The sequence below is a fragment of the Amia ocellicauda genome, chromosome 12 (assembly GCF_036373705.1).
Source record: "Amia ocellicauda isolate fAmiCal2 chromosome 12, fAmiCal2.hap1, whole genome shotgun sequence".
Classification (NCBI taxonomy): Eukaryota; Metazoa; Chordata; class Actinopteri; order Amiiformes; family Amiidae; genus Amia; species Amia ocellicauda.
Genome location: NC_089861.1, coordinates 9,764,945 through 9,778,619, shown reverse-complemented (window position 1 = coordinate 9,778,619; position 13,675 = coordinate 9,764,945). Strand labels below are relative to the sequence as shown.

Genomic DNA, 13,675 nt, shown 5'->3' with positions numbered 1-13,675 from the left:
CAAGGCCGGGCTTCTTCCATCAACCCAGGGCAGCGTTTGAGATGCGAAAACAACATTATTGTTCTCCAATCAATTTCAGTGTCATATTCCATACGTTTCAAATCTTGAAACCGAGCCTGGAACAGCACTGGTAAAGGAAATGAAGTGACATTTAGAATATATTCTGTGAAAGGGAAAATAAACCAAACAAACAACAACAACAACAACAAAAACAATCCAGTGCTGTTTGAGATCTGCAGCCACCGGCCCAGTCAGCAAGGAATCCATCTGTCTGGGTTAGTCTTGAACAGTTAACCTCTGAGAACCTTCTGTGTTCACCTGGAGGCCACAGTAAGACACGCTACAATATAGGGAGGCTCAAAGCCCTTTTCTTCTCCTCTGTACAAACGAGCTTAAACAAATTTGATTTAGCAGCTCGCAGGCCCATTTCAGGAAAGAAAACAAATATTGTTATAGCAGTAATAACATCTATTTGGCATCGCGACACGCAACCGCATGCTTTCAAAAGGCAGATTTGCCGGTGCGCCCTTATTCTTATTCATGAAACCGCCAGTTATGCATATTAGCGTAAACTAGCTATTCTACTCCCTGGTATTTGGAGTGTCAATCATCCTTATAGAATACAAGAGGCACGTGTGACAAAAGCAGAGTGGGCAAGCAGGCTGACAAATTGTCCCCAAAGTCAAATTTGACAGCCTTTTATGATTAATGGGCTTGATTATGGAGAAATTTCTTTAACTCGTTTCTGTTTTTTTGCATAAAAAGAAGGAGGGGAAAAAAGGAAATTGTAGGCATGCTATACTGCCGTGCATTGAATGGAATGGCAAGAAAAGGGGTGGAGGGGAGGAGAATCAAATTAGTCTGAAACAATTTCTCAAAGTGATACTGTTGGGCACCCTTAAGGTAGCTCACTAAAAGTCTCGCCAGGCACTTAATATAAGGGAACGTGTCAACACTGTGAGGGGGGGGGCAGAAGCCAAGAGCCTGACAGACAATGAGCCGTGATGCTGAAGCTTTAACCTCAACATGCCCACAGTTCAGCAATGGAGGAGGTGGAGAAGGGGCACAGACATCGTGAGAGAATTAGTGTTGGGGGATATGGCAGCACTGTCCTGTTAAAACTGAATACAAGATGCATTAGTAATTAAGTAGCTAAGTAAATTTTTTTACTAAGTACAAAAATAGACAAACCGTTAAATATATATTTAAGGAAAACATTCACATTTTACATCTCATAAGAGAATGAATGAAAGACTGCTGTGATTATTTGTAAAAAACAAAACAGAACTAAAAAAAACAAGAAAACATACAGATCAAATATCCAATCAGTGAGATGTAATGCACGATACTAGAATCTAGTTTGATGTACTTCCTGTTACTGCAGTTGCCTCGCTTGCGTGTCAGGAGATTTTACATGACTGACTTAACTGTTTCTATGCCAATTTCAATACAGTGTCCTCTCTTATTGTATTGCATGAATAAATTGAAGAAGGTGTTTTGGCATCTAAAACATTATGTACGTTCCTAAGCATGGACAAATTCATTACCTAGGGTGTTTTTATTATGTCTTTCTTATGAATTATGTTTATAAGTCATTGTTTAGGGCTTATACACTGCTACTACTAGTACTACTACTATTACAGATACGAATAGTACTACCACTTTGTGGGAATGGACTAGGCTCAACAATTGTATGTAAATGAGAAACATCATCAGAAACATCTATTCCAAAGTCAGTGTTTAACCACAATGCAGTTATTCAGATATTGTTTTCTTATTGCGCTATACTTTGTTAGCATTTCACAAATACCTGTTTAATTACCAACAAGTAGAGAATGGACTGGTTTATTAGTGAGAAGTCCATTGACATTTGTTTTCATTGGCTTTTAATGTTTTTCTATAAAAGTACTGCAAATCTGTGGACTGATGACCAAACCTGCAGTTGAACCTCATCTTATTGTGGGGCAGGGCTGTTCCCCTAATAACTACTATCTGGTTGTTGGTCTGCTCTCTCTCTCTCTCTGGTCTTGCTTTTTCTTGCCTCCTCCTTTCTGTGACAACCCCATTTCTACTGGGCTCCCAGGTGTTCAACTTGTCTTTAAAACGAGACTCCAGAGTCACATATATATACCCTTCCTTCAGTGGGTCCATAGTTAATATCATCATGCTAATGGTTCCAGGGGAATTAATCTTTTGTATCTTTTACTTTTTCAGCCTTGAATGAGCCCACTATCGACTATGGTTTCCAGCGGCTACAGAAAGTCATTCCTAGGCATCCAGGAGACCCCGAGAGGTTACCCAAGGTGAGGATATAAGAACAAGTGGTGATTAGAGAATAAATGAAAGCTCCGACTGATGATAATATCAATGCGTTTTTGCTACATTAATGGCTTTGGATTAAAAAGTAAAAAGAACAGATTTCACAGGAATCTATAGCAAAAAGAAATAAATCACAAACGCATTCGAGGAACAATCATTAAAGGACCAAGTTTCCCTGTATCAATCTACTAATAGCATTTCATAAAAGGCATTTAAACTAAAATGCAAAAGTCATTCACCCATTATACTTGGTATCATTTATTTTTTGTTATGCGTATTGTCAATATATATGAGAATATTTATAAGTGGAGTACAAAAAGCTCTGAGGTTTTTGAATGAAACTGAGATAGAAGCTAAGGATTATTTTCTAAAAATAATGTTTACCAACAGAAGTTTCTCTGAAGAGTTTTGTTTTGATTATGGGATGCATTTAGGGCCTGATTTTCCAATGTTTGTAAATTATTTACTCATTTGTAATACCAAAAAATAGATTACACTTTATTAAATTTGGCAATTTTTCAGATTAAAATAATTGAATGCTTATTTAATTATTTTTGCAGCCATTTTGAATGAGAAGATACACTATAAATATGTTACAGTAACTCTAATAAATGTACATACAGCCCTTTACTCAGTATCTACCAATGTAGGTTGTTTTGTACATTAGCCTTCCTTCACACAAATCAGAGAGTTCTTACACAATCAAACAAAGTTTAATAAGTCAAAGAGTACGTGGTGGTTAATGGCATTGCCACACAAAGACAAATCTCCTTTACTTTCTCACATACACATTTGAAAACCCATAGTCTAACCAGTTAAACTCAACGTCAGGCATTCAAAATGTATACCAAACCCAACCTGAATCAGGGCACTGTAACCATATGCGCATGCACACTCAGAAAGCCGTTTGCTTGAGCTGGCTATAGATGGTATATTTGTACAACACCTGAGTCACTATATAAATTAAATCAGTCTGTGAAAAACAACAATCTTTAAATAGGTCATAACTTATAGGGCTTATTATTTTGTAGACTGTTTCACAGAGTCAGACTCAAAGTTTTAAGTTGCCATTCAGTTTTTGTTGTTTTATGTTATTGGTATATTTATTTATTCCCGTCATTTCTACAGAGTATTAAGTTGGTGTTATTTTAGACAACAACAAACCTAGAACAATAGAGAAGGAGAAAAAGACAAATCGAAACATCAAACAAGCAGGCATACGTACCTACACACACACACACACAGACCCGCATACGTGCACGCGCACTCACACTTACACACTCTGTGGGTATACAACAAAGTCTCCCACAATTTGCCCACGGCGCTTTGCTGCCTAGTTAGTATGAAAAGATTATTTTCCCCTAAAAACCACGCTGGCTAAGTGAGTGTAATTCCTTTGGGCAGAGAACTGCTGTAGGAGGGGATACAATCAGATGGGGACTGACAGTTTAAAACAGCTGCCAAATTGAACCCATTTATCAAATTCTGACATCTAAGATCCATCCACCAAAAAAGCAGTTTATTTGTAAATTGATACTAATAGTGAACATACATTGTCTGGCTGCTTTGATGCTTCGATTTGTGGCAGGCAAGCACATTCTTATCTGTTCTTTCAGTTTCTCTATATTTTTACATATTCAAAAGAAATCTCAATAGGGAATTTGTATTTTTCTTTTTTTTTTATTAAACTACAAACAACAAAAAAAATCTTGACATGCTTCCATATCTGAGAAGCACCATTTCCTTTGATACATATATATTTGTATGCTTTCTTTTTGATTTCTTTTTATTTTGAGTATGTAGAGCCCAGAGAACTGAAACAGAGCTGTTGTCACTTTGTAGTCATTGCTTTACCAAACCTGACTGGTACGGTGACCCAGTTTCTGTTCAAAGCAAAACAGGTAAATAAATAAAGAAAGAAATGCATTTATACAAAACAAGTTTAACATACAATCTAAACAACATAAAATGCCACTGTAAACTAGTTATTTTCACATTTACAGATATGTGGTGCAAACTTAAGACCCTTTTTTAGCATGATTTTCAAAAGGGGGAAGATAAAAAGGTGCTCACACAGTGATATTTTAAGCCTGTTTCATGTAACTGAATCACGGCTGTGTAAAGGGCACAAAAAGTGAGTACATGAAAAAAAAAAGAACCTATAAAAGGATATTAGTGACCCGAATTAAGATTTATATAATTTCCAAAAATGTATTTTGCCCCCTTTTTTAAATCACAGTTCATTTTATCATCTAGGTATATGTGAGACTGAGGTTATGATCTCTTTTTATCTATTTTTGTGTGTGTGTGTGTGTGTGTTAGAAAAGTCTGTATTCAAGGAGCAAGCACCGTTTTCCTCCTTCAAACACACACATACATGTAAGCACAGGAACACACACATGCACACACACACACACACACACACACATACAGACATATTCATTGAAAGGGGCACGTCCTGCCAGAGTGCCTGCAGTGTGCCCTGGAGGGGGGCTGCCTTTTGGGATGGCACTTCAATCTCTGTGCCCATTCAGTCCACACACCTCCTCTAGAGAGTGCCTGGAGAGGTGCCAGTCTGCCCCAGTGTTGTCACCATGCCAGCTGTTCTCTTGAAAACTAGGGTAAAACTTCCCAGAACTCATTACACGTGAACCCATTGTATATGAAGTGCTTGCAGCTAAATTATTTGAAGCAATAAGCTAAACATGACTTCACTGAGTGACATTTAAAGCCGATTTAATAACGCTACGAAATGTGCCCATTGCCAGGATCATTTACCTCTGTCCCTCTCCCAGTCTCTTGTGTGGCGTGGTTTATTGTTAATCGCTTGCCACCCTAATCCTGACCAGCAGGAGCCCTTGCTCATAGGAAAGCTGAATTTCTCTCACCCAGACAGTGCCTTTGCCAAGTGTTTATCACAATGAAGCTTAAGACCCCCCCACCCCACCCCACAATGAGCATTTATTAAATATGACTTGTCTTTGGGTACAGGGTTTTGACAGTGGAGATTGTTCAGACTATTGAAACACAACCTGGAATTTAGTTGACACTTTCTCTCTCCCGTTTGCCTGGGAGCAGAATTTAGTGTTTTGGTGGCTGATTGTGTTTGGGGGCCAGGCAGAGAGCGATTTATCATTGTTAAGGGACCTGTCGGAGGGTTCGTTTGCTGAGGTCAGCTGATCCAGTCCCTCAGTGCTGGAGCTGAGCGGGTGAGAGCTTGTCCTCCAGTAATTGAGCCGCTGAAAAATGATGGGGAGGAAAAAAGCCCTGTTGGCGGGCGGCCGGTGAGGGCTGCCACCACTGACTGGCACCGCTATTGATCTCTGGCTGAAGAGGGGGCTCGCCCGGTATTGACGTCCCGATTAACTCGTTCCTCTCGTGAACCACAAGGCAGATCAAGGAGAGAAACGGAACAGACACCTTTGGTATGTAGGATCATGTAGGACACAATGCTGTTCCGGCGACTGGCACCACGCTTGCCACTTCAGGCTTTTCCCACACATGTTACATGATCAAAACACACTGCAGTATCGCCAAGCACTGTGACTTTATTATGGATGCTTAGTGAGATATGATGCAAACCTGGGGACACTATCACATAGCAAAACAAATGTATGCTACAGGAATCCCTTATGACAGTTTACCAGTTATGTGTCGGTTTTGCCATGGTTTTCCTACAGTTACAGATTGTTCCAAAGTAGCTGCACCTTGAAATGAATGTCTAGTGAAGGCTGCTGTAGCACATGTGTGTTAGTCCCAGGATTAATTCAGACTCCGTGCACTCAAAGCATCCACTTTCTGCAGGAACAGGGCTTAATAGGAATAGGGTTGAAATATTCTAAAACCTCAAAGATAAATGCTCAAGCTAAAGTGCAAACTGTTCAAGGTGGAAATATTTCGGTGACATAGTAACCATCATCAGTGGTACAAGAATACAAACCCTTCGTTAATACAGTGCTCTCTCGGTTTACGATGCCATCAATACATTGTATTTCGATTAACGATCGTCTCCCATAGGGTCCCCTTGTTTCTATACACGATACATTTTTGATCAACGATATGTTTACGATATCATGTAGACATCAGTTTCAACCAATTTGAGTGCTCCTACATGGACTCAGCATTCCTCAGCCAATCAGCATCACCCTTTATAATCGTTAGGAGCTCAGCTGGTTTGCTTTCACTGTTTGATGTGCATTGCTTGTGAAAACAGCTCTCGACCTCTCCATCAACCCTTTTTGAAGTCCCACTATCAAGTTCCCAATAACTTTTTTACAAAGCCACAATATAATGTATATCAATGCATTCATCGTTCATTTTGTTCATTTATAAAAATTGTATGTTTCGGGGTGAAAAAGGTCAACGATCGTCGTGGAACAAATTAAGCCTTTACCATCAAATTCCTTTATTCGATTAGCAATAATTTGTGTGGAACAGATTCATATCGTAAACCGATGGAGCACTGTATATTTGAATCATGGGTAAAACTTTGTGCTATTCATATATTTCATACACATATATCATACGCATTAGTATATTTCAGAATGGCCATACTCTCCAGTTCATAATGAATTGTGAACTGTGACAACATTGTAGACCCACGCAATCAATACGCAGGAGAGGTTTCCCCAATGATCCCTACTGAACGTTTGACACAGCATCAGCATATCGAAGGCATTGATATCTACGCCACATAAGATGTCAACACCACCAATTTTTATTCTTCAAGCACCGTTCATGAGTACAGAGCCCTGAAGTAATAGAGAGCACAATATGACTAATGGCATTCTCAGCGGCTGATCCTCCCTGATGCTGCACTATCGTTATATATACTACAAGTTAATAAGATGACCCTGCTTCTTGTGGAGCTAGAGTGCCTTCTTTTGATCAGCATTTTATATGGGTGAGAGGACCGCCTGTGAGGCTGAGCAATTCTGACACGAAAACACTCTCTCACTGACATTCTTTTACTATGACAAACAGGGTGGGTTGAAAATAGTTTTTAGTTTAGTTTATCACTGTATAAATAAAGATACAGTTTTTAAATCAAATTATATATATATATATATATTATATATATATATATATATATATAAAGAGAGAGAGAGAGAGAGAGAGAGAGAGAGAGAGAGAGAGAATGTTCTGTTTGGTTGAAACCTACTTGTGAAATATTTTATAGTTTATTGCATCTCTTACTATCCTCTTGCTTTGCTTTGAAAAGGAATTGGTTTGTGAAAGAACTGATGAGTGGAGGATTATTGTCTTTTATACATTATATTTCTGGCAGTTGTTTCAAAGTATTACTAAAACTAAGTATACAAAAACAGTAATGTGACCACCTATAAATAACTTGAATTACTTATTTTCTTGTATTTTCTGATTGTATTAGTGTGCAAAGTAGATACTTGTGGAACATACAGTAAGGGAATTGTAATTTATTTCTGTCAGAGTTGTCTGTGCAGTTTGTTTAGCTGAAGCAGCACAAGAAATCATGCAGAGTTTGAACCTTGGCGACTGAACGTTTATTTATAAAATCTCACGTTTGATTTTGGTTTTTAACAACTTTAACAGTGATTATACCACCTCAGCTAAGATCCCACATAGGCCATATTTTGAATCTCATAAATTATCCACAACTTACAGAAATTGATTTGTAAATGAGCTATACTTTATTTATTTATTTTTGTTTTTCTGAATAGTCATAACTCAAAGCATTGGCTATGTGTGGTCTATTTTTAGTCGAGACGCTGAGCCCGAGCCCAATATAAAATAACCCTTTGTGTCTGTGTGTTTCCATGGAGAGACTTTGTTTTCCCCGATAAACACCGTCTTCTCTCGACTCATCGTGCAAAAGGAGAGGAAGTCCGGGATTGGGATTCAAGTTACACATTCTCCTACTGTTTCCTCGATAGATTGTGTGTGGCTTCTGCACCGATAAAATATTTACACAAGACAATCTCACCAATGCCTTTGCTTTGGATAAATTCACTGTCAAAATATCCCAAGGCCTTAGAATCTGAACCAATGTCAAAAGGACAGCATGGGCACACACCACAGTACAGTAACTGAGCCGGTGTGACTTTTATAGTGATTCTCGTAATGAAAATATCAGGAGCTCATGAACAGTCTTGGATTTAATAGCTGTCTTTCAACCCATGTAAATAAGATTAACCCCGACCTTCTCTGGGGACATTTCTTTCTTTCTCAAGTCAGCATTTTGACATGTTTTCTCCCGAACAAGAACACAATTCGGCACTTCATGTGAAAGAATAGCCATCAAGACTGGTGTGATATTCTTTACTCTGTAATGCTCTTAAATAACTGATTTATTGCGCTATGCAATATATATATATATATATATATATATATATATATATATATATATGTTTTTTTTATCCCCCACTATTATATACTATGGATTTCATTGTCCTCAGATTGAATTGGCAATTTGTTATCCACTCACTACTCAGCACTAAAAACCTTGTACAAATATGAGAGGGATGATTGCAAGCATACAAACCACAAAGCAGAACCAATGCTTTGGGAGGTAGACGGACAGAGCTGGGAAAATCATTGTGCGCTTTGAATCCATGTGCATCTTGACTCAGGGTGTCCTGGTCCTAGTCTCTTGAGTGATCCTTGCGAGAATAAAATGTGATCTCACTAGTACTCTTTTGTTCATGCACAATAACTTGAAGGACCCTTTGCAAGCGTGTATAGAGCACAGAAAGCAAATGCCCTTAAGTGTGTTATTTATTTATGTATGTATTTTCTCTGGTCATCAATCACATTCTGAACCCTTTGTCATTGAGGACTACTTAATTTTCCCTGCCGATAACGTACTAGAGCTGTTGCGTTTGCATCATACTTAAGACAACAAAAGCTGCCAGATCCCGGAAACGAAATAAAGTAGACGAAAAAGAACAAACAAACACGAAATAAATAATCAAGCTCGGTTCTCTCCCTGCTGTAAAATATTTTGTCCACTATAGTGCCGAGTGTCCCAGGTTAATTCTCCCCTGTCATCCCCCTGCAGTGTGGTGTTGGGCTCCTGATAAGAGATTATCATGATAACTGGGAGTCACTATATTACAGTATTGATTGGGTTTGCTTTCAGTGATGTTAAAGCATAACGCTCTGATTGCTGGCACTTAACCTGACAGGAATCCGATAGCTCTCTCCCTCGGTGCGCCGGGCCGGAGGAAGGAACTACAGCCTTGACACCCTCTTCAGCAAGAGCCACTTCCCCCTTTCCCTTTGTCTCTACACAGAGCAGCGTACATCACAGGTCTTAGTGAGGTTTTTTTGGTTTGTTTTTTAATGCACGGTTGCTTTTTTCAAATTATACAAATATTGAAGTCTAACTTTACTGAGTATCCTGCATTTTTCTTCCAGTTTCATAGTAGAGATTTATTGGAAGAGATTTTTAGAAAACAAGACTGGTCACTTGGTTGTATTGCGACATTTGGATCTCGGGGAGGAAGTGCGCCTTTGAAATTCGTCCCAGGTCCGTGCTGGTGGGCAGGTGGGAGCAGCGTTCTCTAATCTGAGCCTCGCTGGGGCCACACACGCTCTTTTGTTCCCCGGCTGGCTCAGCTGAGTCTTCTTGCAGCGGCAGTGGCGGCCTGCCGTCTTGGAAGGAAAGCAGACTGATTTGGCAATAAAAACAGGCATCATTACTTTAAAGACACTCAGCATCATTGAGCCTGCCACGTCTGTCATTGTCTAATGAAAATAAAATAAGAGGCGGCCGTTGCGATAATATAAACATGCCATCAGTAGTCGCAAGCACAGAGGCTGCCAGAGGGCCCGAGGCAGGGTGTCACAGCAGCGGCAGCGAGACATTAAGTAACTTCTGTTTTCTAATGGAGATTAATGAAGTCTGCATTAGCCAGGGGGAGAAAACTGCATTGCCTACGCAGGCGCGCGGGGAGGAAGGAAGGACGTTGGCAGCGCCAGGCCGTGACAGATTGCCTGCCTCCGTGTGGATGGCAGACCTCTCAATAACGCCTCTTTCTAGAGGGAGGCTGTGACTCCTACACGTAGTCGAACATGCCCTGCTAAGGGGACGCCAGACCCAGGACTTTCAAAAGGGTAGGCAATCCTGGCAAACACTGGCTCCTTGAGACACACAGGCTTGTGGCCATTAAGTACACGAGAATGATCTGGAACAATGAAGGTGTGGCCAATCAAGGAGATGGGGGGACAAAAATTGTATTATAATAATAATAATAATAATAACAACAACAACAATGGGGTTCAAAGTAAGTTTTTCTACAATATATCATGTATATATCTGTAAAATTATACTTTTTCACATTTAATGTTCTGCATATAAAAAAAACAACAACATTTGTTAATGATATACATAGAGTAAGAACACAGCGCTAATAGAGGCATTAATTTCAATGCAGTAATGCTTATCTTAACAGGTCTCAAATGGGTCTCTTGTTTCACAGAGATATTAGTCATTATCAACAGTTTCATTCATATGTGTTTTATGTAAAAGAAATCAGATGATCAAAGTGTGCTCTTATATGTTGAGAGTTCCTATCAGTAACGTAACTCTAGAACTCATAGTGGGATTGTTTTTGTCTGTTTAGTTAGTGGAGTAATTAGAAATCAATATCATCTGCAGCTAAATCTAAAGTATTCCAAAATCAAAAAGGAATGCATGTAAAGCCTGGAATAGTTTTAAACACTGTAGTAACTATGCTCTACTTACATACAGACAGACACACACACGTACTGATGTGCTCACAACATCGTCAGTTCATCATCATCCTAGTTTATACAGCACACATTACAAGATACAAAAGCAAGTGTAGAATTAATCCACTGAACATGCTTTTTAATTGATACATATTAGAAGAAGAAATCAACATGCAGAAAATAAAAACAATGCAAATAAGTCCTGGTTGCATGTAATATTTTCTTTTACACAATATTTACAATGGTGAGAAACAGATGGAAATGAAAAGGAGGTTTATACATTTTAAACTGCGGTGTTTCTGCCACATTGGTTCAAACTTCATCCATATTGTTTCACTGTCGTTTTCTGGCACAATGTAAAGTTAATGTTTGCTAAGCTCTGGCATTACAGACACGTTTTTTTTTTAACGTCTTTCACTCACCTGTGTTTAAGACTAGCTCTTGCATTCAGCTGACTATTTTTTTAATGGTTCATATTTTTGTCCTTTTTCCTAGCCAGCACATTGTTTCTGTGATATACTTCCAGTATAAATTACACAACCAATATTTCCGCATTTTTTCTGACCTGGCACCTTTTTATTCTCACTTTTTATTACCTTTTTTTCTAATAAAAGCACATAATTAAAACACTCTGTCCTTGGCATACTTTGGAAGGTTAATATTAAGTATAGTATAGCGTATATAAATAAGTAATATTCATAATTTGATCTCTTTCGTGAGTAAAAAGTTATTAAAATGAAATACTTCTTTATAAGACCACCATTTACCTTTTAAAGATCATGGGTTGGGCAAACTTTATATATATAATATATATATAAAGTATAGTTATAATTATAATAAGCTGGGCATTTTATTTTTTCTCCTCTATTGAGTATTGGCATTAATTAGACTTTTTTCCCTAAAAACATTTAAACAACACATTTGTCTTAAAAACTGACAATTTCTCAAAGTATTACCTAGTGCGTTGTAGGCCGTTAAGAATTATGCATATGGGCTTTGGATACGGTAAATTGTAGGGCCATTTATCTTTCAGTACAACACCCAGCATATTAATTTGCATGTGCATTGTGACTGACTTGGCCATATGGGACGATTATTATTAATGGATGCTTATTTTGTAGTTGTTTGAAACCATAAGGGGAATATCCTGTTTTGACACTTCTCACGTCGCATGGGCTCTGGTGAGCCATCTCATGAATACAATAGGAAAAAGAAGTGAAGGCAGGAAGAAAGGAAGAGAGAAAACAGAGGTAAACAGAGCCTGCCCGTGGCTGAGGGAATGCTGCAAACACTGACAGGCATCGCGGGGTAATGCATGGGGCCCGGTCAATTCAGCAAATGCAAAAATTAGAAATAATCAGAGGGTCCTTGTACTGTGATGGGAGTCGTGCTCAGGGAAGCCTGTAATTTTTACAATGCGATAATGATAGGGTAGCTCTCTCCCAGCTGCTCACTGCCTCTTCTGGAGTAGCCCCCCTTTTTCTCTCTCTCGCTCTCGTTCTCACTCTCTCTCTCTCTCTCTCTCTCTCTCTCTCTCTCTCTCTCTCTCTTGCTCTCCTTTTTTTGCGCTGCCGTGTCTCTGCAGTCAGTCAGGCTGCACAGTCACACTGTAATACACCAGAGAATTCCAGTAGAGGCTCCCATAACATCAGGTCTTTCAGTCAGAGCAAAAGAAAAATAAATTTGATAACAAACAATTTAAAAGGAAATGTGCCCTTCGAAAAATTCTTCAAAGGACCCGGATCCTTTCTTTCAAAAGATGCGTGCCCTGATCATTCCTCACCATTTTATTTCGAGCCTTTTTCCCGAGGACACGTAATGCTTACCTGTAAGCCTATTAAGGCAGATTGGAAGCTTTCCTTCCTGTCTGGTGAGAAAGCAGCCCAGAGCAATTAGCTGTTCGGCTGAGAGGAATAAATGAGGGAGAAAATGCAATAAATATATCTCTAACAAGCAAACACCTAAAGAAAAGAATATCTCATTCTGCCAGTAGTCCTCAGGATAAGCACACAGGACACAGGAGGGCATAGGTTCTCCTTAAAAAGTGAAAGTCTGGAAACTGGAAGTCACAGAAAATGATCATTCTGGTGCAGGTGAAATTAAATAAATACACCCATGCCTACCTGAGCAATACAAGAAACAAAGGATACTGACTAATAGTGAAGACAATTTCAGCAGTGAGGCTTAATCAGTTTGTTATTAATTGCTGTCTAATTGTGTTTAGCCCAATGCAAACAACAATATGTCTGTTTTCCACTTGATTCAATCCCTTGTCTGTCTCACAAAGATGTCTGTTATTGAATGCCTGCATTTCTTTATTCATGGTTGAAACAATCCTTTAAGTATATTTATTTATATTTTACAAATACGATTCTATTACATAATTACATGGGTTTCGGTAGCGGAGGAAAATGAAGGAAAGGTGTTACACGGTCCCTCTAATCACAGGAATTCAGACGCCAGGGTTCTTCTGCTGTTATAAATGTGTATGGGGTGTTTAGTGTCGCATTATGTGCATTCGAAGAAGAAAAGGGAATATCTATTAGAAGGTCGGCCGGGGAGTCTATCACATCATAAGGGTCACCACCAGCATTCATCAGCTATAGTGATTCTGTCACAGCTGGGGCTGCTACGCACAGCTCTT

General features: G+C 39.0%; 1 protein-coding gene across 7 annotated transcripts in view; it reads left to right on the top strand.

The window, feature by feature from the left end:
- LOC136764329 (transcription factor COE3) overlaps positions 1-13,675 on the top strand; it is a 135,706-nt gene that overhangs the window by 106,739 nt on the left and 15,292 nt on the right. For all 7 annotated transcript variants that reach the window (XR_010821179.1, XR_010821180.1, XR_010821178.1 and 4 more), the window contains exon 11: positions 2,215-2,303. Coding sequence is in view for 4 of the 7 variants with exons in the window: in XM_066718296.1 (XP_066574393.1) it covers positions 2,215-2,303 (89 nt within the window). In the remaining 3 variants the exon portion in view is untranslated. The remainder of the gene's footprint in view (positions 1-2,214; positions 2,304-13,675) is intronic.